Here is a 27283-nt window from a genome sequence, read left to right on the forward strand (position 1 = left end):
TCCATATCAGCCTCTCTCCCTTCCTATCTAACTCCCAGGTCTATATATCTTACTTCTCTCCACTCAAATCTCGGGGCTTTTTGCGCCCCCCACACCCACCAAGCTAATCCGCCAGCCAGGGCTGTAGCTGGGGCTAGGGGGACGTGCTCGAGCCTCCCATGCATACTGCACCCAGGGCTCCAGGGGCCCGTGCCCCTGCTGTGCGCCTGGGACCTTGGCATGGGCTATACCAGAGCCTGGCCTGGACGAGCCTGGGATCTCTCTGATAGATCTTCTCAGGGTGGAGGGAGCTGGGGCCTCCTCCCCCAGCTGTCTGGCCTGGCCTCTTGTATAGCCCATGGGGCATTTTGGCTCAGCTGAAGCTGAGGGGGAGGGGCACCAGCCCCTCCCACACAGAAAAGCCTTGAGGGCCTAAGGCTCTCTAATCTCAGCCCAAAGGTAGGGTCCCCAAATCAAATTAAATTTCCACAGTGGCCAGAGACCAGCATTTAACATCAGCTTTTAAACTTAACTTTTAAAAAAACTTCTGGCGTTCAAGAATAATTCTAGCAATTGAACACCATGTAGAGGAATTTTAATTTATTTTGATGTTGATATGAAACAGAACGTAAAATTTTCATTTATTTGTTTTCTTCTAGGTCCTCAGCTTTCCACCAGTTGGTGGCAGTTCAGTGGCAGTCTGAAAGTTTCAGCAACTACATTCTCAAGCCCAGTACCTCCTGTTGTTCTTTTTGTGAGTAACACAACGGCACATATCTCATGGCAACTTCCCAAAACTGAGAGTGTAAAAAAATATTGGATTGAGCTTTGGCAGGTAGGTGCCCAAGTTTTCCTTTATGTTTTTTCCATTTCTAAAAAAAGAAAAGAAAGAAATCATCTAAAGTACTAGAATTGTTCTTATTAATGTTCTCTAGATACAGTAACTCTACTTGAACATTCCTTATTTCTCCTTCCCATAATAAATGACAGACACTGATTTAGCTCAGGAACATGAAGGAAAGGAGAGTTGAGTGAGGATTCCAGAACGCTACTAGCATGAGGAATTGTGCTCAACCTAAAGGAAAGAGGATTAAGACCCATAGGAAGCCAGTACTCTTCACCTAGATGTTACTCAGATATTATCATTCAAGGTCAAGACTCGAGCCATTAAACTGTACATAACCCAAATTGAGGAAGCTTTACAACCTAGAAAAAAAGGAGAGGTCAAAAAAGTGATGGGAGAATATACAAAAATGTTGAAGGATAAAAGACTAAAATCAGTAAAGGCCTGATGTACAAGCAGACAAATCACCAGAGAGGATTCTAAGACCAAAAGGAAGAATGAATTAAACTTCAAAAAGAATAACAAACTCTTAATAAATACTTGATCTGACCCACATAGAAAGAAAAACAAAACTTCTTAATGAAGGATAGAAAATTCCATACTCCCCAGACAACACAGAATAATGTTATCATGGAATAGCAACTCTCTAGGAAGATTCAAAAAAAATGAAATTCATAAAGGAAGAAATTGGAAACAAATTTAGATCAAGAATTGGAACTTGCTATGCAGAATTTCTTTAAATTACATAAAACTTTGATTGATAATGTAGAATCTCTCTAACAAAGTTTGAGATTTACAAAATTGGAAGAAAAAAATGTTGAAGTAGAAAGAACATTTGCAGAAGAGAAGCAAAAACAATAGCATTCAAAGAACTGATGATATTTGTACAAGCCAAAATGACTATTTCTGAAGATATGATGTATGGAGATTACATAAGAATCATAAGCCTTCTGCAAGAACATGACAAGTATTTAAACAAAAAAATAATCCCCCTGAATACCATAATAGAAGAAATAATACAAAAGAGTACCTAGAACTTCTAAATATAACCAAGAAAATTTTAAATTTTAAATTTTCTGTGACAACAAATTTTGTGAATAGCCTGGGGAAAGACCTTCGAATGTGAAGGAATGGAAAGTAGAATAGCATATGATTATCCCACAGGCATGAAAAAATTATAGGAGAAAATAGAATAATATATTCCAAAAAGAAAAGAAGCTCAAGCTGCTTGTCTGGAAATTTGAGCTCAATGAAAAGAGATGCACATTAAAAAAAATAAAGACACTTGAGGCAACCCTATTCTCCCTGCTTACTCCACTCACCCAAAGGAGAGAAATGAGCAGAATATTTGGCTTAGAGATGTCCTGAGAAACAGAAACATGAGAAAGGTTAATATATCAAACAAAGGATAAGCAATAAAATCAATTATCTCATGTTTAGTCATTATTGTATAAGAAAAAAAAGACTGACAAATGGAGCAAAAGAAAAAAGAATAATCAATCAAGAGTAAAAAAAAGACACAGAAGGATAAATATTTAAATGAAGCAGAAAAAAATCAAAAGTGAAAGTGGAAGATCTGTACTGAACTACCATACATTAAATCCTCTGAATCCCTTATAGGTGAATCTTCTTCTTTTTTTTTTTTTTTTTTTTTTTTTTGGTGTGGGAAAGGACAGAGTTATTGAGTAAAAATCTGCAGAAGTAGAGAGAAGAGAGGTAGAAGACAAAAGTTGTAGTAAGAGGAATTATCCACCCTTGCCAACTCTAGGGATGAACAATGAAAGAATGGTGATTTCCATAGTTTCTCAGAAAGAAGAAAATCTACAGGAAAATAGGAGAGTCAACAGAGGAGAGGTACTTATTCCAGAGGACTAAAAATTTATCACCCCAGTGTCTGAAATCAGAGATGGGGACCTTGTGATGGGTGTATTATAAGGATGATTAAAGAGATCACCTTCTCTGAGAAAGTTTTATACTTCCACAAAAAGCATCATGGCCCAGGAGAAGGAATATTTGAGTTTTCAGTGGCATCTAGCACCCATAATTGTGGGGAGGGAAAGAGAGCCAGAGATGAGATGGCACAGCCTTTGGGAAGGAGATTGATGAGGACAGAAAGTAAGACTGAGCTGTACAATTTGGTGCATGGAATAATTAGGGCACTTTTTCTACTTGACATTGCTTACTTCACAAATTGATAATTGTAAGAGTGATACACAGCAGAACCAAGGAAGATGGGACACTAGCTATAAAGGCATTAACATAAATATTGTCTAGAAGGAGAAGCCCAAACCTAGTGCAGTATATCAGATTTAACTCCACAAGACACACAAAGAGAATAAAGACAGAACAAATTAGGGTGCCATTTGTGCATGAACCAGAAAATAAAATTAAGAAGAGACTAGAAGGAAAGACATAGAGTAAAAGACAATTAATAGAAATAAGAAATTGAAAGAGAAGAAGGAGGGAAAATTTTGCAAGACGATTTAAATGAGTGGGGAAATACAAGGGACAAAAATGGAGGAAAACAGAAAGTTAAATAAAAGAAAGAAAAATAGTTTAAATTCAATCTAAGAAATAGGGGAAGGGGAGGCAAATAGGAGTTGGAGGGTTTAAGTAGCTTAAGTCAAACTGATTTCAGGGGCAAAATTATAACTTAAATGAACGAGATTTTAAAAATACTTTTAAAAAATACTCACAAGTATAATGATCATAACTTTAAATGTGAATAAATTAATCACTGCAATAAAACAAAAGAGAAATGGAATGGATAAAACATCATTCTGTTATATACAAGAAATGCATTTAAAATGTAAATGCACATACAAAATCAAAATGAGATTCTGAGACAAAAAATACTATACATCAGAAACATTTAAAGAAGCAGATGCTGCACTTATTCTATCAGACAAAGCAAAAATTAGAAATTCACTATGTCAACAATGATAATAAAAAGGAAATTTTTTAAAAGGAATCAGAAACAATGAACCAATATCAATTCTAAACACATGTATGCAAAATACCATAGTGTATGATTTACAAGGAAAGCATTAACTGCATTGTGAAAAGGCAGTCCTATAAGGGACAAAGGCACTAACACAAATATTGTTAATAACACAGCTGATTGATATTGAAAGCAACACAGTAAAAGTAGGATATATTAATGTTCCTCTCTCAGCACTGGACAATTCTTAAAGATAAACAAAAAGCTATCTTCTGACAGAAATGGTAAAGGTTCCATCAAAACCCATGTTCTCTGGCAAACATCCCTAAAAAGGTGGAGAAAAATGTCCATTGAGAAAAAGATTCTATAAAACCAAAGTGAAAGCCCAGTAAAAATCCATTATCCATTTAAAGCTTTTCTTGTATAATGTCCATAGGCATTTTGGTCAGTAGCATTGTAGGGAGATAAAGCCAGAAATTCTCCTTAAATAGATACTGAATCTAGGATGCTCTTGTCCTGAACTTTCATGATGGTAGATGAGACAAATTCTCAGTAGATGACTACAGAAAGAGACTATGTCTTGGGTGCTGTGATACCCTTTAGGAGTCCTGGAGTCAGGTTGATTTCTAGTAGAGGGGACCTAAAATCAGCTCAAATTCAGGTCTGAGTCAGTTTCATTAGACAAAGCTATCACTCAATAAATGACTGCAAAAGAAGTCAAAAGAAATGAGATGCCCAACATGTCTCCAGGACCTACAGGAGATCTGAAGGCATTTTGAACTCTGATATCCAAAGCAGGCAAAATGCCAGCTTCTAGTAGATACCTGTACAAGGAGTCAAAGGGCCTCTTAAGGCCCCATCCAGAAAGACCCCTTCAAGACCTTCAAGCAGAATAATCTCGATTAGAGAAGACCTAAAGCCAACAGAATCTCAAATCTGGGCCTGCCCAAGGGAATAAAGTCAGTTCCCAGTAAATGACTGCAGAAGACAGGTGGTTTATACCAATGGTTCTTAACTTTTTGCATCTTGTATCACTTTGGCTGATGAAATTTATGGACTCTTTCTCAGAATAATACTTTGCTACCTACATTCATAATTGAAATTATGATGGGAGAGAGTGAGAGGAGGTTTACATTGAGAAATGTAAATGACATTTTAAAAAGGTATCAAAATTAAAAGAAAAAAGTGAACTTTCATTAAGAAAGATAATTTCATTTAGTATATTCTCCTTATAGTTTATAATTCTTGTAGGTATCTTCCTTTGATAGGTTTGTTTTATAAAATATTTAGTATTTTTCTAAACTAAATCGAGTAAATTATTTGAAAGGAGATAACATGATGATGTTTTTGTTGTTTCTGTTGTTGTCTCAACCTAGGATTCAAAAAAAGAAATTAAAAAAATCAACTGCTCCAGTTCTGAAAATACGAACTATGTAGTTCCCAGTCTTTTCCCTTCAAGAATATACATGTTGAGGATGGTTCTAATCTACCAAAGCAACTTTTCAAGTAAATCCTCAGCAACAGTTTTTCACACCAAAGGTACTACTACTGTCATACAAGGAGTGAGGGAGGGAAGATGTGCTTTTAATTTTCTACTTGAGATGATCAGTAGAAAAACTGTGGTGGGTGCTTTTTCAGCAGAGGTGGTTGGGTAGGCAATATAAACAAAATAGCACATATGTCTATGCATGTGTGTATGTATTTATTTATTTATGGATGTATATATCTCTATATGTGTGTGTTTGTATGTATGTGTGTGTACATATGTATATATATATATATACATATTGTCAACTCATATGAACATCAAGTTTTAATGAAATAAATTTTCCTCATTTCTGAAAATAGTAAATGTAAAGCATTTCCCTTGTTCATTAAACAAAGGAAAATAATTATTTATCCTTCCAACACTAGTGTTCTCTTAGTGGTCCTCTATTCCATGAATCTCCAGGACTCCTAAAATTAGAATATTCCTTTCTTTAGTTGATTTTTTTTTTTGCTTTAGCCTTTCATTTTCATTGAGTCATTATTTTTAGATAAGTCTCATAAATGGCAGTGTTAGTTTAAGTTTTTTATCCATTCATTTTCTTTTGCTTTATTGTGGTGTTTATTTACAATAAATATGATTGACAAGATTTCTCCATTTTATCTTTTGTATTTATTTTGTCATCTTCTTTCTTGAGCGAGTACTTTGTGTTTGCAACTAATTTTCCTTGCATATTGAATAGATTGAATCCTTTGTCTCTAGATAGAGGAAGGTTTTGTAGATAGGAATGGAGTTACTGATGAATCTGAAATGTGAACCTCTGACACTAAAGAATGTCTACCCATATCTATATTTAGCCATTATCTGCCCTGTTTGAAAAAATATATTTATGGGATCTTCTTTCATTTGAATTATATATATATATATATATATATATATATATATATATTAGTGAGGCAATTGGGGTTAAGTGACTTGCCCAGGGTCACACAGCTAGTAAGTGATAAGTGTCTGAGGCTGGATTTGAACTCAGGTACTGCTGACTCCAGGGCTGGTGTGCTATCCACTGCGCCACCTAGCTGCCCCCGAATGATATATTTTTTTTAAAAGCCCTCCAGCTTCCTTTCTACCCTTGAATATAATATTACTACCCCTAATACTTGAGTCCACTCAGAATAAGTCTGCAAAGTTCTAAATAAGGTTGTTTGCCTGGAACCACCACCTATGCTTTTTCCTTTCCTAGAACCAGAACTTATAATGAGATCAGCAGTGATGAGATCATCAGAATCATGTATCCTCAATATATTTTTCCCATTAGATCATTTTGTATTGATAGATACTGTATTTGGATCAAGTGAGTCTAAGGTTCTGTCTCTATGCTTTAAAATCCCCAATAATATTAGCAGAAAACCGTTGATTATCATTGTCGTTATTATATGGATTGAATCGTCTTAGCAGTAGGAGCAATAGCACAAATATCATAGAGTACATCCTTCAAATTTGTCAACTAATCAGTAATTTTGGTTGTTTTGATAAACAAAAATATAAATTCCCAGTTTCATCAATATGACTATGTATGCTACTTAATCAAACAATGAATTTTAAAGATTAAAGTAAACATGGAATTATTTTTTTTGGTCATATTTCTTAATTGGTTTTCACAGCAGGAATTCCAGGAATACCTGGTATACCCCAAATTCAGCAAGATTATGTTATGTGGACTGCAGCAGAAAATCACGGAAGCTTTATAACCTGCTACATTCTACAAATAAGGTGATCATTAAAAAAATGAAATAATATGAATTTTAGCATATATACAGTTTTTGTCCTAAAGTCCTTTGAAATTTTGTCATCAGCTAATGAAAATATTTAATTTGTTAAATGGATCATAGGAACATCAATTGAGAGTTTGAATGGATATTAGGGGCCAGATTAGCTTCTTAATTTTACAAATGAGAAAACTGAGGTTCAGAGAGAATAACTTCTACAATGTCATATAAGTAGTAGAAGTGAGATGTGGATTCAGGTTCTCTGACTCCAGAGAACTAATGCTCTTTCTATTGCTTTATAATTTCTTGATCTCATCAATTGGAGGAATTCACTCCAATGATTCAAATTATAAACCATTCATGCCTTTTCCATCCTGAGTTACTCTTTCCCCCCAATCTTAATAGTATTTGTTCCAGTTACAAGGAAAGATACTTTTCAATATTTATTTTTATAACATTTTGAGTTTCAAATTTTTCTCCCTCATTCCCTTCCTTCCCCCCCCTCCCCAAGACAAAAAGTAATCAGATATAGGCTATGTTTGTACAATCACATCAAACACATTTCCACATTAATCATGTTGTGAAAGAAGAATCAGAACAAAAGGGAAAAAACATCAAAAAAGAAAACAAAAACAACAAAAAAGTAGAAACAGTAGGGTTCAATCTGCATTCAGATTCTACAGTTCTTTTTTTCTGGATGTAGAGATCATTTTCCATCATAAGTCCTTTGGTTTTGTTTTTTGGTGGGACAATGAGGGTAAAATGACTTGCCCAGGGTCACACAGCTAGTGAGTGTCTGAGGTCTAATTTGAACTCAAGTCCTCCTGAATCCAGGACTGGTGCTTTATCCACTGCACCACCTAGCTGCCCCCCCATCATAAGTCCTTTGGAATTGTGCTGGATCATGGCATTGCTGAGAAGAACCAAGTCCATCACAATTAATCATCATACAATGCTGCTGTTACTGTTCTGCTCATTTCACTCAGCATCAGTTCACTTAAGTCTTTCCAGGTTTTTCTGAAATCTGCCTGCTTATAATTTTTTACAGCACAATAGTATTCCATTACATTCATATACGCAATTTGTTCAGCCATTCCCCAATTGGTAGGTATCCCCTCAACTTCCAATTCCTTGCCACAACAAAGAGAGCTGCTATAACTATTTTTATGCATGTGGGTCCTTTCCCTGTTTTAATTATTTCTTTAGGATACAGACCTAGTAGTGGTATTATTCAGTCAAATTGTATGCACAGCCCTGCAGACCTTTGGGTATAGTTCTAAAATGATCTCCAGAATGGTTGGATCAATTCACAATTTTACCAAAAATGCACCAGTGTTCCAATTTTACCACATCTTCTCCAACATTTATTATTTTCCTTTTTTGTCATATTAGCCAATCTGATTGATAGGTGTAAGGTGGTACCTAAAATGTTTTATGGAGCTCAAAAAATAATAGCAAAAATCATCTGGACAAAAAAAAGGTCAAAATATCAAGGGAACTCATGAAAAAATGCACAGAAAAGGGGGCTAGCTGTAGCAAATCTAAAGCTATACTATAAAGCAGCAGTCATCAAAACTGTTTGGTACTGGCTAAGAAATAGACTCTAGCTTCTGGGAAAGAACACAGTATTTGACAAAAACTGCTGGGAAAAATAGAAGAGAGTATGGCAGAAACTAGGCATAGACCAACATCTTACACTTTATACCAAAATAAAGTCAAAATGGGTACATGATTTAGACATAAAGAGTGATATCATAGGCAAATTAGGAGAGGAAGGACTAGTGTACCTCTCAGATCTATGGAGAGGAGAAGAATTTATGACCAAACAAGAAATAAAGAATATTATGAAATGAAAAATGGATTATTTCGATTACATTAACTTAAAAGGTTTTTCTACAAACAGAAGTAATGCAGCCAAGATTAGAAGGAAAAGAGAAAACTGGAAAAGAATTTTTACAGCCACTATTTCTGATAAATGCATCATTTCTAAAATATATTAGAGAACTAAATCAAATTTATAAGAATACAAGTCATTCCCCAATTGAGAAATGGTCAAAGGATATGAACAGGCAGTTTTCAGATGAAGAATTCAAAACTATCTATTTCCATACAAACAAATGCTCTAAATCACTATTGATTAGAGAAATGCAAATTAAAACAACTCTGAGAAGATTCACAGCTGATCATCCTACAATATTGCTGTTTCTTTGTATACAGTACATTTCATTTTGCATCAGCTCCTGTAAGTCTTTCCCGGTTTTTCTGATAGCATCCTACTCATCATTTCTTTTTTTTTTTTTGCAGGGCAACGGGGGTCAAGTGATTTGCCCAGGGTCACACAGCCAATAAGTGTCAAGTGTCTGAGGCCGGATCTGAACCCAGGTCCTCCTGAATCCAGGGCCAGTGCTACATCCACTGCGCCACCTAGCTGCCCCCTCATCATTTCTTATAGCACAATAGTGTTCCATCATAATCTCATCCCACAATTTGTTCAGTCATTCCCCATCTGATGGGTATCTCCTCAATTTCGAATTCAACTTTTTCTTTTTTATCTCTTTTTGGATACCAACCTAGTACTGGTATTACTAGGTCAAAGAGCATACATGGTTTTATAGCCCTTTGGCCATAATTACAAATTGCTCTACAGAATGTTTGAATCAGTTTATAACTTCAACAAGAGTGCCTTAATGCCCAATTTTCCCCATATCCCCTACAACATTTGTCATTTTTCTCTGTCATCCTATTATCCAATCCAATAAGTATGAGGTTTTACCCCAGATATGTTTTTACCTGCATCTCTCCAATCGATAGTGAGTTAGAGGGGCAGCTAGGTGGAACAGTGGATAAAGCACTGGCCCTGGACTAAGGAGGACCTGAGTTCAAAACCTCAGACACTTGGCACTTACTAGCTGGGCAAGTCACTTGACCCCAGTTGCCTCACAAAAATAAATAGTGAGTTAGAACATTTTTAATATGACTATAGACAGCTTTGATTATTTCATTTGAAAACTTCATATCTTTTTATCATCTATCAATTGGAGAATGGCTCTTATTTTAATAAATTTGACTCAGTTCTCTATGTGTTTGAGAAATGAGGCCTGTCAAACAAATTTGCTTCAACATTTTTTCACAGTTACTATTGCTAACTGTATTTTCCTCCATTATTCCCTCCCCGTGACATTTACTCTATTTTCTACCTTCTTTCACCCTTTCCCTCCTCAAAAGTGTTTTGCTTCTGACTTCCCCTTCCCCCAGTCTGACTTTCCTTCTATTACACCCCATCCCCTTCCCCTCCTACTTTTCTGCAGGGCAAGATAGATTACTATACCCAATTGAGTGTGCATGTTATTCCCTCTTTGACACAATTCTGATGAGAGTAAGGTTCACTCACTCCCCAACACCTCCCCCATCTTCTGCTCCATCATATAGCTTTTTCTTGCTTCTTTTATGTGAGATACTTTGCCCCATTTCACCTGTCCCTTTCCCTTTTTCCCAGTGCACTCCTCTCTCACCCCTTAATTATATATTTTTAAAGATATCATCCCTTCATATTCAACTCACACCTGCGCCTTCTGTCTAAATATACTCCATGCAGTTGCCCTAATAATGAGAAAGTTCTTGTGAGTTACAAGTATCATCTTCCCATGCAGGAATGTAAACAGTTCAACCTTTTAATATCCCTTATGATTGTTTCCCTGTTTACCTTTTTATGCTTCTCTAGGGTATTGTATTTGAAGGTCAAATTTCCTATTCAACTCAGATCTTTTCACCAAGAATGTCTGAAAGTCCTCTCTTCCATTGAATTCCCATTTTTCTCCTGAATGATTATACTCAGTTTTGCTGGGTAGATGATTCTTGGTTGTAATTCCAGTTCTGTTGCCCTCCAGAATGTGATATTCTAAGCCCTCCAATCCTTTAACATAAAAGCTGCTAGATCTTGTGTTAGCCTGACTGACTCTACAATACTTGAATTGTTTCCTTCTGGCTGCTTACAATATTTTTTCCTTCACCTGAGAGGTCTGGAATTTGGCTATAATATTCCTGGGAGTTTTCATTTTGGGATCTCTTTCAGAAGGAAATTGGTGGATTCTTTCAATTTCTATTTTACCTTCCAGTTCTAGAATGTCAGGACAATTTCCCCTGAAATTTTCTTGGAAGATGATATCTAGGGTCTTTTTTTGATCGTGGTTTTCAGGTAGTCCAATTACTTTCAAATGATCTCTCCTGGATCTATTTTCCAAGTCATTTGTTTTTCCAATGAGATATTTCACATTGTCTTCTATTTTTTTTAATTCTTTTGCTTTATTGTTTCTTGGTTTCTCATAGAGTCATTAGCTTCTGTTTGTTCAATCCTAATTTTAAAGGAATTATTTTCTTCAGAGACCTTTTATACCTACTTTTCCAATTGGCCAATTCAGCTTTTCAAGGCATTCTTTTCCTCATTCACTTTTTGTATCTCTTTTACCAGTCTCTTTTTTGAGGTGTTATTTTCTTCAGTATTTTTTTGTGTTTCTTTTACCAACCAGTTTCCTTTTTTTTCATGATCTTGCATCACTCTCATTTTTCTTTCCACTTTTTCCTCTAATCTCTTACTTTATTTTCAAAGTCCTTTTTGAACCCTTCTATGGCCTGAGACCAATTCATATTTTTCTTGTAAGCTTTGGATGTAGGAGCTTTGACTGTGTTATCTTCCTCTGAGGGTGTATTTTGATCTTCCTTGACACCATAGAAACTTTCTGGGCTCAGCATTTTTTTCTATTTGCTCATTTTGCCAGCCTATTTCTTGACTTTTAAATCTTTGTTAAAGTGGGACACTGTGGAGGGTAGACTGTCCCAAGTTTCAGGGGGTTGAGCAGCTACTTTCAGAGATACTTCTAGGAATTTGTAGGTTTTTAGTTCTTTCCAGGTGGTATGATTTACGGAGAGATATACTTACTACTCTCCTGGCCTGTGCTCTGGTTTGCAAGCAACCACAGGCCTGCTTTTCTGCCCTGGAACTATGAAGCCTGATCCACTATGGATGCAAGCTCTTGTGTACTTGTGTTCTTCCCCTGCCTGGAACCACCACCCCTGACTGTGACCTGGATCTAAGTATGGACAAAACAACAGAGTGCTCCCTCAGCGCTAGCAAAGAGACCCCTGTAATCTCCTTCTAGCCAATTGTGTGACCTCCTTAACATCTGTGGACTGAGTTCTGCCACAGATTCATAGACTCCAGAGGCTCGTTCCTCCTTCACTGGGGCTAGGTCTCTGCTGGCATGGCCTGCACTAGGCTGCACTCTGCTCTCACCCCAGTACAACAGACTTTTCCTACTGACCTTTTAAGTTATCTTTGCCTGGAAAATTATTTCACTCTGTCCTTTTGTGGATTCTGGTGATCCAGGAATTGTCTTATGGCATTATTTTAAGGTATTTGGGGAGGGGGGGGCGGTGTCTTGGGGAGAGCTCAGGCAAGTCACTGCCTTTCTTCTGCCATCTTGGCTCTACCCATGTTAATTGTTTTAAGTAGTTTTTGAGTTGATTCTCTAAGATTCTCTAAGTATACAATCATACCATCTGCAAAGAGTGATAGTTTCTGAGTTACTCTTTAACATATCTTCCCATAAGTCAGGAGACTTATGGTGTGTGAAGGGGTGTCTCAAAACCAAATCTTACTATACAATGTATTATTTAATATTTTAATGCTCCAGATAAAAATAAAATGAAAATTCTTCAGTTGTTTTGTTTCTGTGAGGGGAAACTGTGTCAGCTTTTTTGAGAACCCTCAAGTCTATGATAACATACAAGATAAAGTATACCTGCTAGTAGATTTTCCCCTGAGGGTAACATGTAGGTGTAGGAGAGAAATCCAGCCAGGAATGATATTAGTGCAGGATTCAGTTCAATCTAAATGTCCACGAAAGAATGGCCATTATTATAGTTCAGCTAGCTGGTACAGTGGATAAAGCTTTGGGACTGGAGTCAAAGAACAATCATATTCCTGAGTTAAAATCTAGCCTCACATACTTAGTAGCTGTGTGACCCTGGGCAAGTCACTTAACCCTCTTTGCCTCAGTTCTTCATGTATAAAATAAGCTAGAGAAGAAAATGGCAAACTACTCTAATATCATTGCCAAGAGAATCGCAAATGGGGTCACAGAGGGACAGATATGACTGAACATCAATATTTCAAACTTTATACCATTCCCCAGGATGGAGAAGTTCTACTAGTTCTTTCACTACCCACCAAAAATTCATGAGCTTCTTTGCCAGTTTTGGGGCTACACTGAAAGATAAGTTTCTGAAGGGAAAAGAATGTTGGGATTTTGGGTTTTTCCAATCTTTACTTGGGTACTAATAGATTTTTGCCTAACAAAACTGAGTCATTGAAAGCTGGGACCAGGATGAGAGGACTTTGTTAACTATCCTAGCATTTCAAAAAGATCTAGTCTGCCACTCTGTTACAAATGTTCACAAAATAGCAGCATTAATAATCTCACATATCAATCAGTCCTGAAGAATTTGGAGACACTTGAACTGACCAAGTACTTCTTGAGGCAAATAAGGGTCAATGATTTGAGACAAAGGAATTTATTATCCTTTCTTTTTATCCTGCAACCCAGGCAGCCCAGTTAGTTTAAGTACAGGGCGCCACAATTTAGAGAATACTGATGGAAATATTTAACTCTCCTGCAGCCCCAAGTAACTGAGTTTAGTACACAAGTGTTATTGTTGTTCAGTCATTTTCAGTCTTGTCTCACTCTTCGACTCCTTTTAGAGTTTTCTTGGCAAAGTAATTGGCCTCTTCCTTCCCTAGCTCATTTTACAGATGAGGAAACAGGCAAACAGGGTTAAGCAACTTACCCAGGTTCACACAACCAGTGTATGTCTGAGGCCAAATTTGAACTCAGGTCTTCCTGACTCCAGACTGAGCCACCCAGATAGCCATCCTTCTTCCCCAGGGCTGTGGTACCTTGGGTGAAGTTCCTCTTTTCTCCACCCCACATCAAAATGGGCAAAATATATCCTGGGGCTTGTGTCTCCACAGTTCTCAATTAAGTATACCTTAATGTAGAACTGAGATTGGTTTTCAAATTACTTGCCCAAAGTGTGTTTTATGAACTTTCTCTGAGATATCCTTTATGAAGTTTGTCCCAGGGCAGAAAAATGCTAGTTAGGTCTCTTTGCCTGGTGATTTCCAATTGGAAGTGAGAAGGCATTTTAAATTAGATTATGATTCAAAAGAGGGTGGGGGGAAGGTTGCTTTCATTTAGGTAAATTGGAGGAATGGAGCTTACTTAAAGATGGAGAGGAAGTTGTTAAAAATGTCCTGATTTGAGAGTATTGATATCATATTCCCCTAAATCTATATACTTCTATAATTGACAGAAAACTGGAAGTATTAATCATAGGTTCATGAACTGCACTTTCAAAGGGACATAGTTAAGTCTTCAGTACATTTTTAATGAATTAAACCAAGTCTAATGGAATAGTGACAGAGAAAATGCAGTCAGGATTCCCAGAGTAGATACCACTTGGTATCATTTAACCATTTTTGCTACTGATTACTAATTAATGTATCAACCCAAACACCTTTTGTTTTGTTGGGTGAGAGGAAAAAGAGTGTGGGAGAAATAGCTCTTCTATGTATAACTGGACTAAAATACTGGGGGCAAAAATATACATAGAAGCTACAATTATATGTTCAAAAAGAAAAGTGATTTTATTTTTATTGCATTTTATTAGCCCACACCAATCAGCATTCAAAAGTGTAGCTAAAAAGGGGGAAAGAGGGATTGATTCTATACGAATCAATACTGCAGTAGGATACTCTAATGAGTATTGTTGGAACTTTTAATTCTCATTCTATGGTTTATTCAATCCAAAACTATTTGATGGGATTCTTGCTGTTGGGGGACATTAAAAGCTTTGTTGCTTAAAGAATTAGAGAATTGGGTTATTGAAGGCTCTATTCCTATTTTAGATCAATTTGGAAAATGTCTGCAAGAAAGTTGGAGGGAGTACTTTTTAAACTGAGAACAATAATAAAATTAAGACACAGCTTAGAGTTTGTAGTTTTTCCATTGTTTGTTTGTTTCTTTTGCTGGGCAATGAGAGTTAAGTGACTCGCCCAGGGTCACACAGCTAGTAAGTGTCAAGTGTCTGATGCTGGATTTGAACTCAGATCTTCCTGAATCTAGGGCTGGTGCTTTATCTACTGCACCACCTGGCTGCCCCCTCCATTGTTTCTTAAATGATAGACTAAACCCTAACCTAACTGACCATGCTTCCTATAGAGAGCAATAGTAATTAGCTTACTACTTAAATTAGTAGGTGAGTAACCATTCAATTAAGTTGTTATATGCAATAACATCTTTTTTTTTTTTTTAAGTGAGGCAATTGGGGTTTGACTTGCCCAGGGTCACACAGCTAGTAAGTGTTAAGTGTCTGAGGTTGGATTTGAACTCAGGTACTCCTGATTCCAGGGCCAGTGCTCTATCCACTGTGCACCTAGCTGCCCCTGCAATAACATATTTAATCTGAATTGTTTGCATTTTCTCTTCTTTACTATTGCCTTTACTCGAATCTTAGAAGGAAAAGCAAGAAAAATGCTTTTTTTTTTCTCCACTTAATCTCCCACACAATAGAATTTTCTCCTGCTTTGAAGCATGAACTATATAGTATGTGCTAAAAGAGGGATCTTAAAGTAGAATGTGCCTTGTGTTCCTCAAATTTTTAAATTAAAATAATTCTTGACTATTTTCTACCATCTGTTCTCACCCTTTCCACATTAGCAATTTTCCTAATTTCTCTAAGTAGTTATACAATATTATTCTCTTCCTCTCCAACTCCTCACATCACTTTTTGTCTTCTAAGAATGCATAACCATTCATCTTCTTCCCCCAGGGTTCGTAACCTATTTTGTGTGATGTACCAATTTGGCCATTTCTTGAAGTCTAATCACCTCCTTCTCAGAATAATGTTTTAAAATGTATGAAATAAAATACATTGTTATAAAAGAAACAAATTACATGGATTATCAATATATTTATCAAAATCAAAATAAAGTTATCAAAATACCTTTTTAAAAATATTCCTTGTCCCCAGGGTAAGAAACCTTACTAGAACAAAGATGCTCAAATGCCTAAGTTACCACTTTTAAATTTCTTCTAAGTAATTTCATTCTCTCTTGATCATTCTCATAAATATATATTATGAGCCCTTGCTTATAGCAATAGTCTTTTACTACAGTAAGGAACTACTAAATAAAGAGAGCAATATTAGGGAGATATGGGTTCCAATTAACTTTGCCACTGCTTGTCTATGCTATTCCCAGAGATAGAGGGAGAGAGCCTGGAAATGGAAGAAGTGTCTTACCAAAGCCTCCACTGCATATGTAAGAAAATTAGCGAAGTTTGTTCCAGTAAGGCTTAGTCGGAATAGAATATAAATCATCTTTCAGGGACTATATAATCTTTTCTTTCAAACTTTGTGCTGTAGACAATATTGGAGTCAATCTCTGAGACATTTGGGAGAAATATGAAGACTTTTTTCTTTCTATTTAATTACATAGCCTATAATTTTAAAAATAGATTACAAGGATAATAATTTAATTTTAACATTAAAAATCTTGAAAACATTTCTTTTTGTTTTTGTTTGTTTTTTTAGTAAGGCAATTGGGGTTAAGTGACTTGCCCAGGGTCACACAGCTAGTAAGTGTTAAGTGTCTGAGGCCGGATTTGAACTCAGGTACTCCTGAATCCAGGGCCTGTGCTCTATCCACTGCGCCATCTAGCTGCCCCTGAAAACATTTCTTCAATATATCTTAATGGAAAAATAACAATAGCAATTGTCTGAGGGAAGGAAAAAAAAATCCAAAAAACTAATCATTTTCTTAGACTGAGGAAAGCGTTTCTCACTATTTACCATTAAGGACTCAGCTCAGGAATACTCAGCTTCAAGCCAAAGTGAAATGATTCCAGTATAAATTTAAAGTGATGAGACATAAGGAGTTTTCATTCTTAAAATTTAAATCTTAAATATACATAAATAGAACTTCCCTTTGTAATCAGAAACTGTTTTATGGAGCAGGGAAATAAACTAGCCATGCATTGGACATATTCCTTGTGGAGTTTTCAAACTGGCCCAAAATGGCCCAGGCAGATCAAGTCCACATGGGAAATCCTTTACATCATATAATCTAAACTAGTTTTGAAGATCTAGGGAACCCTTGGTTGGGAGAGTTGCTTATTAAACTCATCATCCCCCTTTGTACCACTCTAGCTTTCCCAAGTACCCTCCCCAACTTAGGATATATTTTGTTGCATTTTTTTTCTCAGGGAATGATTTGCACATTAAAACTCACTAAAAAAAATAGGAACTGTTTTCAAGGCATTTCACTAATTGTAGCAAATAAGTAGATGGTCCTTGTCCTTAGAGTGCTTCCAATTATACTACTGAGTACTTTGAGTATTGAATTTTTCTAAGAAATTTGTGCTGAACATTGTTTCATAAATTAAAGACTATGATGAATGTGGGATGAGTAATGGGTTATTGGCCATTACAGAAAATAAGAATAGAACCTCTCTACCCCACCCCGCCTTAACCTCTCACCCCCCTCCACTCCCAGACACAAACACACAGATGCTCGCTCAACTGTCCTTATCAATTTTGCTACAGAGGGCAATTTTACTGTGCCCAAGGCAACAGAACTAGAAGCAATGGGAAGAGTTTGTCAAAAGGCAAATTGAAGTTTGATGTTAAGAAATGCTTCTGGGGACAGCTAGATGGCGCAGTGGATAGATCACTGGCCCTGGATTCAGGAGTACCTGAGTTCAAATCCGGCCTCAGACACTTAACACTTACTAGCTATGTGACCCTGGGCAAGTCACTTAACCCCAATTGCCTTACTTAGAAAAAAAAAAAAAAAAGAAAGGAAATGCTTCTGAATAATTTGAACTTTGCAAACGGGAATGGGCACTTCAGGAGGTAGTGGGTTCCCCCTCCTGAAGACCTAAGGTCTTCATGAAAAGACTGGATTATACCTTATTGGCTACAAGACTGGATTCTTTCTGTCATTTATCTAAGTTTCTACTGTTTGTATAGTTCTACATAGATATATGTATCTATGTACATAGATATAACTATGCACATATAACTGTACATAGTTATCTGCATGTTGCCTTCTCCATTAGACTGTGATCTCCTTGAACAAAGGACTATTTTTTGCCTTTTTGTATCTTCAGTGGCTGGGATAGTACTTGGCACATAGTAAATGATTAATAAATGCTTAATAACAATGATTCTTGTTCAGGTATGGACTGGGCAAGATGGTCAGTGAAGCCCTTTCCTACTCTAAGCTTCTATGATTCTGTGTCAAGCCAGGCCTAGCTCAGTGAATCAAGAAGGAAAAAAAGAAGAAACTTTAGTCCTGAAAGAGTGTTAATTATGTTTTTTAAATTATTATTATGGTTTATTCTCTTTCTGATTTACTATTCCAGATGTCAAAAGAATATATGAGTCAATAAGGCAGGTTATGCTTCTTCTTTTCCAGTCCCAAATTGTCATCACTGATTGTCTGAATTTTGTTGCTAATTAATCACACTAAAACTGTTCTATTACAAATTTCTTCATCTGCACAGATAAGTCAATAAATTACAGCAGGATAAGTAATATGTTCAGACTCTTGAGCAGGTTTTGAACTCAGCTTGAAGTCTTATAGGCAATAATAATCCATGTCCCAAATAATAAGAGCAAATACAAATAAACAAATACATACATCAACTCAACCTTCAAATTTAGAACATATCTGTATCTATTTCTATACATATATGTATGTATACATGTGTTTGTATGTGTATATATAAGCAAATATACATACATATGTATGCATTTGTGTATGTGTGTGTGTGTATATATATATGTACTGTGTGTGTGTGTATAAAATGAAACGGGAAAGTTTCCAATTAGATATCTCCAGCAGCATCACATTCAGTAGAAGGTAAGTGCCTTAAAGCAGTACAAGGAAAAGTTAGTAACTTATTAATAATTTTAGAAATTTTTATAGCTGTGGTCCATTAAGAGGTTGTAAAGTATTATACCAACAAAAATGAAGACACCAGTACTGTGGAAAAATTGGGTCAAGGAATCATGTGCTTTGAAAGACTTTGAGAGGCTTTTTAGTTAAATCTTTTACATTAAGGTGTCACAAGTGTAAACCATTCCACAAAAAAATGAGAATTTATTTCACTGGAGGACTTTCCCCAAACTAATCAGCATATAATTTTGTATCTGAAGTCAAGAAGAGCTGAGTTCAAGTTCAAGTCTTGCCTAGATATGCAATACCAAGGAAGTTATTTAAACCTTTTTCAGCCTGTTTCTCATTTATAAAACAAGGATAATAATAATACCTACCTCATGGTTTTTGTTCGGGTAAATGAGATAATATGACATATAATATAATTATAAAGAAAGGACTGTGTATAGCTTTAAAAGGATATATAGAAATACTTGCTCTTATTATTCATACAATATTTATCAGTATATAATAGCTTAGCAGACACCTAATGTATTGCAGTAAAGAAAAGACTATGCTATTCAGGAGTTTATAATCTCAAGGGATCCAGTATTGGATGTGCCATTTTAGTTATAACATTATGAATGGGTTATCTCATTGTTTGTAAACTTAGATGCCTATTTTTTCCTTTAATTTCTTTTAAAATTAGCAAAAATCTTTCTTCTTACCCCACCCCCAACTCTGACCCTCCTCCCCACATTGGGAGCAAAAGAAAAATGAAACCTTTGTCATAAATATGTCTAGTCAACCAAAAGAGATTTCCATAATATCCACGACCAAATTTTCTCATTCTTCACTCTGAGTCTTTGAGCTCTTTACCAGGAGAAAGGGAGCATGTTTCATCATAATTTTTCTGGAATATTAGTTGGTCATTATTCATTTCTTTTCTCAATTTCCATTCTTCTTTCAAGATCACGAGGCATAAGAGAATGAATTCTAGGTCTTCTTGATGAGAGTATTCATTGGAGAAACATATAATTTTTCTGTAGTAGAATTTATTCTTGTTTAGTCCTTTATGTTTATTCTTTCATCTTTACTTTTTTATGTTTCTCTTAACTACTGTGTTTGAAAAGTATCATACTCAGGTTTTTTGTGTAAATCATTCTTAGCAGTAATCTCATATTCTTTGCTTCTGGAATATTATATTCCAAGCTCTTTTATTCTTTAAAGTAGTGAATGCTTAAATCATGTTGGATCCATACTATGGCTCCTCAGTACTTGGATTCTTTTTTCCTGATTACTTAACAGTATTTTTCCTTATTTTTAACTTGAATCTATAGATTTTGTTCATAATGTTCCTTGGAGTTTTGAGGTTGGGGGTTTCTTTCCAAAGATGACCTGTGAATTTCTTCTGTTGCCTCTTTGCCTCTAGGTTCCAAGAGATCTGAATAGATTTATTTTAAGATTTCTTAAAATATGATCTTTAGACAAATTAGGTAGTTATTACATTTTCTCTCCTTTATCTGCTTTCTAGGTCAGTTGATTTTGTTATGAGACGCCTTCTTTTTTTGAAGTCTTTTTTACCTTATTTTAATATTTCTTGGATCTCATTGAGTTATTGTTTTATTTTTGGTCCATTATAATTTTCAGGGTGTTTGTTTCTTGGACAAGTTTTTTTTTTAAATTTTTAATTTAACTTTATTTTTTCCCCAATTACATGTAAAACATTTTTTCAATATCCATTTTAAAACTTTGTGTTCCAAATTCTCTTCCTCCCTATCTCCCCTACCCACCCTTATGAATGCAAGCAAGGCAATATGTCGTATGTGTGTAGTCATGCAAGACGTTTCCATATTAGTTAGGTTGTGACAGAAAACAGACCAAAAAACTTAAGAAAAAGAAACTTAAAAAAGGATGCTTCAATATATATGCAGACACCATAAGTTCTTTCTCTGCAGATGGAATGCATTTTTCATAAGTCCTTCAGAATTGTCTTGGATCATTGTATTGCTGAGAAGAGCTAAATAATTCACAGCTGATCATCTTACTTTTTATACAATACATTTCACTTTGCATCACCTCATGTAAGTCTTTCGAGGTTTTTCTGACACCATCCTGCTCATCATTTCTTATAGCACAATAGTGTTCCATCATAATCACATCCCACAATTTGTTCAGCCATTTCCTAATTTATGGGCATCTCTTCAATTTCAAATTCTTTGCGCCAGAAAAGGACTACCATAAATATTTTCGTACATTTGGGTCCTTTAACTTTTTGGGTTTTATCTCACTTTGGATACAGAACTAGTAATGGTATTACCAGGTCAAAGAGTATGCCTGCTTTTATAGCCCTTTGGCCATAGCTCCAAATTGCTCTACAGAATGTTAGAATCAGTTTACAACTCCACCAATAGTGCATTAATGTCTAATTTTCCCCATATCCCTTTTGACATATGTCATCTTCCTCTATTGTCCTATTATCCAATCCAATAGATATGAGGTGGTACCCCAGAATTACCCTGACTTGCATCTTTCTAATCAATAGTGTGTCAGAGCATTTTTTTCATATGATTATAGACAACTTTGGTTATTTCATCTGAATATTCTTCATAGTTTTTGATCATTTATCAATCAGTCTCATGCTAAAAAATTTGACTCAGTTCTCTGTTTGCTTGAGAAATTATTGCTTTATCAGACAAATATGCTTCAAAAATTTTAACAATTACTATTGCTAAATGTATTTCTATTCCTCCCCCATGATATTTACTCTATTCTCTATCTCCTTTCACCCTGTCTTTCCTCAAAAGTGTTTTGCTTCTGTTTGCCTCCTCCCCGAATCTGTCTTACTTCTATCACTGACCCCCCCCACACACACACACACACTCTTCCTTTGCTACTTTTCTGCAGGATAAAATAGATTACTATACCCAATTGAGTAGGTATGTTATTCCATCTTTGACCCAATTCTGATGAGATTAAGATTCATTCACTCCTCAGCGCCTACCCCATCTTCCTCTCTACTATATAAGCTTTGTCTTGCTTCTTTAATGTAAGACTCTTTACCCCATTCCACCTCTCCCATTCCCAGTGCATTCCTCTCTCCCCCTTTTAAAAAATTTTATTTTTTTAAAAGATATCATCCTGTCATATTCAATTCACACCTGTGCCTTCTATCTAAATATACTCTACCCAGGTGCCCTAATAATGAGAAAGTTCTTATGAGTTACAAGTATCATCTTCCCATGAAGGAATGTGAACATTTAACCTTTTAATATCCCTTATGATTTCTTTTACCTGTTTACCTTTTTAAGCTTCTCTAGGGTCTTGTATTTGAAAGTCAAATTTTCTATTCAGCTCAGGTCTTTTCATCAAGAATTCCTGAAAGCCCTCTCTTTCATTGAATTTCCATTTTACCCCCTGAAGGATTATAGTCAGTTTTGCTGGGTAGCTGATTCTTGGTTGTAATCCTAATTCTAACTGTGACTCCACAATATTTGAATTGTTTCTTTCTGGCTGCTTGCAATATTTTTCCTTGACCTGGGAACTCTGGAATTTGGCTATAATATTCCTGGGAGTTTTAATTTTAGGATCTCTTAGAAGGTGATTGGTGGATTTTTTTTAAGTTTCTTTTTTATCTTTTGGTTCTAGAACATCAGGAAAATTTTCCCTGATAATTTCTAGGAAGATGATGCCGAGGTTCTTTTTTTGATCATGGTTTTCAGATAGTCCAATAATTTTCAAATGATCTCTCTTGGATCTATTTTCCAAGTCAGTTTTTTCAATAAGATACTTCACACTGCCTTCTATTTTTTATTATTTTGCTTTATTGTTTCTTGGTTTCTCATAGAGTCATTAGCTTCTGTTTGCTCAATCCTAATTTTTCATTTACTTTTCTTCAGAGCTTTTGTACCTCCTTTTCCAATTGACCAATTCAGCTTTTCAAGGCATTCTTTTCCTCATTGGCTTTTTGTAACTCTTTTACCATTTGGCCCAGTCTCTTTTTTGAGGTGTTATTTTCTTCAGTATTTTTTGTGTCTCCTTTACCAAGCTGTTTACTTTTTTCCCCATGATTTTCTTGCATCACTCTCACTTTTCTTTCCATTTTTTCTTCTACCTCTCTTACTTTTTGAGCCCTTCTATGACCCAAGACCAATTCATATTTTTCTTGTAAGCTTTGGACATAGGAGTTTTGACTTTGCTATCTTCCTCTGAGGACGCATTTTGATCTTCCTTGCCACCATAGAAATTTTATAGGCTCAGCATTTTTTTTTCTGTTTGTTCATTTTGCCAGCCTATTTCTTGACTTTTAATTCTTTGTTAAAGTGGGGCACTGCTTCCAGAGTGGAGGATGCATTGCCCTAAGTTTCAGGGGTTTGTGCAGCTGTTTTCAGAGATACTTCTAGAAATTTGTAAGTTTTTAGTTCTTCCAAGGTGTTATGATTTAAGGAGAGGTTTCTTTACTATTCTCCAGGCCTGTGCTCTGGTTTGCAAGCAACCACAGGCTTTTTTTTCTGCCCTGGAATTATGAACAAAGTCCTGCTCCAATTTGGGTGCAATCTCTTAAGTGCTTGTGCTACCACCCGACCTGGGAACCCCACCCAGGATTGTGACATGGATCTGAGTATGGACAAAACAACAGAGTCCTGCTTTTCTGCTGGTAAAGAGAGTCCTTCAGTCTCCTTCTGGCCAACTGTTCAACTCCTTTACTGTCTGTGGGCTGAGTTCCAGAAACAGTTGCTGCCACTCCTAGTTTGCTTGTGGCTGTGGCTGTGACTGGGTTTTCCCTAGGGCTGGGTCTGTGCTGGTGCAGCCTGCATAGGCCTATGCTCCATTCTCACCCCCATACAACAAACCCTTCCCACCAACCTTCTAAGTTGTCTTTAGCTGGAAAATTATTTCACCCTGACTTTTTGTGGGTGAATTGTCTTATAACATGATTTGAAGGTATTTGGAGGGGTCTTGGGGAGAGCTCAGGCAAGTCACTGCCTTTCTTCTACCTCTGGACTCCACTTCTTGGACAAAGTATTATAGCTTTTGTTCCAAGGTGTTAATTTCCTTCCCATTTCCTTCTTTAGATAGTTTTTCCATTTGTTTTCCATGTTGTTCCACTTGAAGCTTATATTTAATTTAAAAAAACAAATGTTATGTTTCTCTTTAACTCTTGCTTCATTTCTTCCAGGAATTCCCACTGGACTTGTGACCAAGGTGTGTTTTGCTTTGAGGCTTTGTGAAACTGTTTTGAAGTCATTCTCTTCCTGCACATTTATGTCTTGAGAGCCTATATCACAATAATAATTTTTTTTTTATGGTATGATTAATTTTTTTTCTTTCCTTATTCTTTCAGCTTACTTCATACTTTTAGGCTTATCTTAGGTCCAGACTTTGTCTATTAAAGGAAGGAACGTTTGCTCTGGTCCTGTGGCCACTTTCTTTTTTATTTTAGGCTCTGAGGGACTACGCAGACTTTGGACTTCCAAGCTTCAGTGTTCCCAAAATGCTCTGATCCAGGTCAAAGTCTTCACACAACCCCCCTGGTCTGAGCTCTGCAGGTTTGGGACCTGAATTTCGGTCTGACCAATAGTAGACTGTGCCTCACCTGTTTCAATGGTATATATTACTTTTAGGTTTATTAATCTGTCTTTTGATGTTCAGGATTTTTATTCTGGTGTTTGTTTGGGGATTTAAAATATATTCTTTTTCTAGATTAAAAAAAATTGCATAACCAATTTATTGATCTGCTCTTTCTCTATTTTATTCATTTAGACATATAAAATTTCCCATAATTATTGCTTTGGCTGCTTCCCATAATTTTTGGTGTGCTACCTCATTGTTGTCATTCTCTCCAATAAAATTATTCTTTCTATGATTTATTCTCTGACCCACTCTTTGGATTATTTAGCTTCTAATGAATTTTAATCTATGCTTACATGCTTCACTGAATATAAGTTTTACTGCTTTAAGGTCTGAAAAATATGCATTTGATATTTCTGCTTTTCTGCATTTACTTGTGAGGTTTTTATGCCTTAATACATGGTCAATTTTTGTGAATGTGCCATGTAGAGCTAAGACATACACATACACACAGATATAGATATAGATATAGATATAGATATAGATATAGATATAGATATAGATATAGATATAGATATAGATATAGATATAGATATAGATATAGATATAGATATAGATATAGATATAGATATAGATATAGATATAGATATAGATATAGATATAGATATAGATATAGATATATAGATATACACAATTTCCATTCAATTTGGTCCAGAGGTCTATCATATCTAACTTTTCAAAAATTCTATTCATATCATAACTTCTTTCCTGTTTGTTTTATGATTAGCTTTATCTAGTTCTGGGAAAGGAAAGTTTAGATCCTTCACTAGTAGAGTTTTAATGTCTCCTTCCTCCTTTAATTCATTTAACTTTTCCTTAAATAAATTGGATACTATACTCTTTGGTGCTTATAGGTTTTGTATTGATATTATTTTATTGTCTATGGTAGCTTTTAGCAAGATGTATTTTATCCACTTATCTCTTTTAATTGAGTCTATTTTTGTTTTTCCTTTGTCTGAGATCATAATTGCTACCTTTACCTTTCTTATTTCAGCTGAAGCAAAAGAAATTCTGCTCTAGCCTCTTAACTCTGTGTGTGTCTCTTGGTTTCAAGTGTGTTTCTTGGAAACAACATATTGTTGGATTGTAGTTTTTTACTCCATTCCACTATCCACTTTATTTATGGATGAATTTCTCCTGTTCACAGACAGTAACAGTTATGATCACTAACTCTGTATTTGCCTAGATCCTATTTTCATCTGTTTATCCTCTCTCTCTGTCTCTCTCTGTCTCTATCTCTGTCTCTGTCTCTCTCACCCTCCCTTCCTCTGTGTATGTATGCATGTGTGTATATATGTATGTATATATGTATGTCCCTCCATGAACCAATTTAGAAAACTATGAGGCTCAAGCATTGCCCACTTCATCCCTCACCATTATCTCCTCCACTGTAAAACCTCTTCCTTGCATGGCTCTTTTGTGTGAGATATTTTTCTGCATTCCTCCCTTCCCCCTTCCACCAGGCCATCTCTCTTTCTTGTCCACCCATATTTTTTTTGTATCATTCCAAAATAATCAACTCATTCCTGTCCCCTTTTCTATGTGGAATACTTTTAACTGCCCCAATAATTATAACATTCTTAGAAGTTCCATGTACTATCTACCCATATAGGAATGTAAACAGTTTAACCTTATTGAATCCCTTATGATTTCTCTTTCCTGTTTACCTTTTGATGTTTCTCTCAGGTCTTTAATTTGAAAGTCAGATTTTTTTTTATTCAGCTCTGTTTTTTTCACAAGGAATACTTGAAAGTCCCCTATTTCATTAAATATACATTTTTCCCCATTGAAGCAATATACTCAGTTTTGCTGGGTAGGTGATTCTTGGTTGTAATACTAGCTTTTTTGCCTTGCAGAATATCATATGCCAAGCCCTCTCACCCATTAGCATAGTAGTTGCTAAATCTTGTGTGCTGATGAATGTGGCTCCATAATATCTGAATTCTTTCTTTCTGGCTGCTTGCAATATTTTTTTCCTTGATCTGAGAGTTATGGAATTTGGCTTTAATATTCATGGCAGTTTTAATTTTTTTAATGTCTTTCAGGTGGTGATCAGGGAATTCTTTCCATTTTTATTTGATCCTCTAGTTCTAGGATATTGACATACTTATCCATTATAATTTCTTGAAATATTATGTCTAATACCTTTCTCTGATCATGGCTTTTAAAGTAGTCCAACAATTCTAAAATTATCTCTTCTTAATCTGTTTTCCAGGTCAGTTTTTCTTTCCCAATGAGATATTTCATTATTTTTTCTATTTTTTCCTATTTCTTTGACTTTTTTTATTGTTCCTTGATGTCTCATGGAATTATTAACTTCCACTTGTCCGATTCTAATTTTTAAGAAATTATTTTCTTCAGTAAGCTTTTGTACCTCTTTTTCCATTTGGCCAATTCTGTATGTCTTACTAGGCTGTTAGTTGTCTTTTCATAATTTTCTTCGCTCACTCTTTTATCTTTACTTAATTTTTCCTCTACCATTCTTATTTTATTCTGAACATTTTTTTATTTCTTCCAGGAATTTGTTTTTGTTTTTGTTTGTTTGTTTTTTGTGGGGCAGTGAGGGTTAAGTGACTTACCCAGGGTCACACAGCTAGTGTCAAGTGTCTAAGGCTGGATTTGAACTCAGGTCCTCTTG

The 27283-nt window shown here is 35.6% G+C and overlaps 1 protein-coding gene across 1 annotated transcript in view; it reads left to right on the forward strand.

The window, feature by feature from the left end:
* Positions 1-755: 755 nt before the first annotated feature.
* LOC122747345 (proto-oncogene tyrosine-protein kinase ROS-like) overlaps positions 756-27283 on the forward strand; it is a 168986-nt gene continuing 142458 nt past the window's right edge. The window contains exons 1-3 of the mRNA XM_043993426.1: positions 756-814; positions 5141-5303; positions 6915-7023. Coding sequence (XP_043849361.1) covers positions 5231-5303; positions 6915-7023 — 182 coding nt within the window. The 5' untranslated portion in view covers positions 756-814; positions 5141-5230. The remainder of the gene's footprint in view (positions 815-5140; positions 5304-6914; positions 7024-27283) is intronic.

This window comes from Dromiciops gliroides, chromosome 3 (assembly GCF_019393635.1).
Source record: "Dromiciops gliroides isolate mDroGli1 chromosome 3, mDroGli1.pri, whole genome shotgun sequence".
Classification (NCBI taxonomy): domain Eukaryota; kingdom Metazoa; phylum Chordata; class Mammalia; order Microbiotheria; family Microbiotheriidae; genus Dromiciops; species Dromiciops gliroides.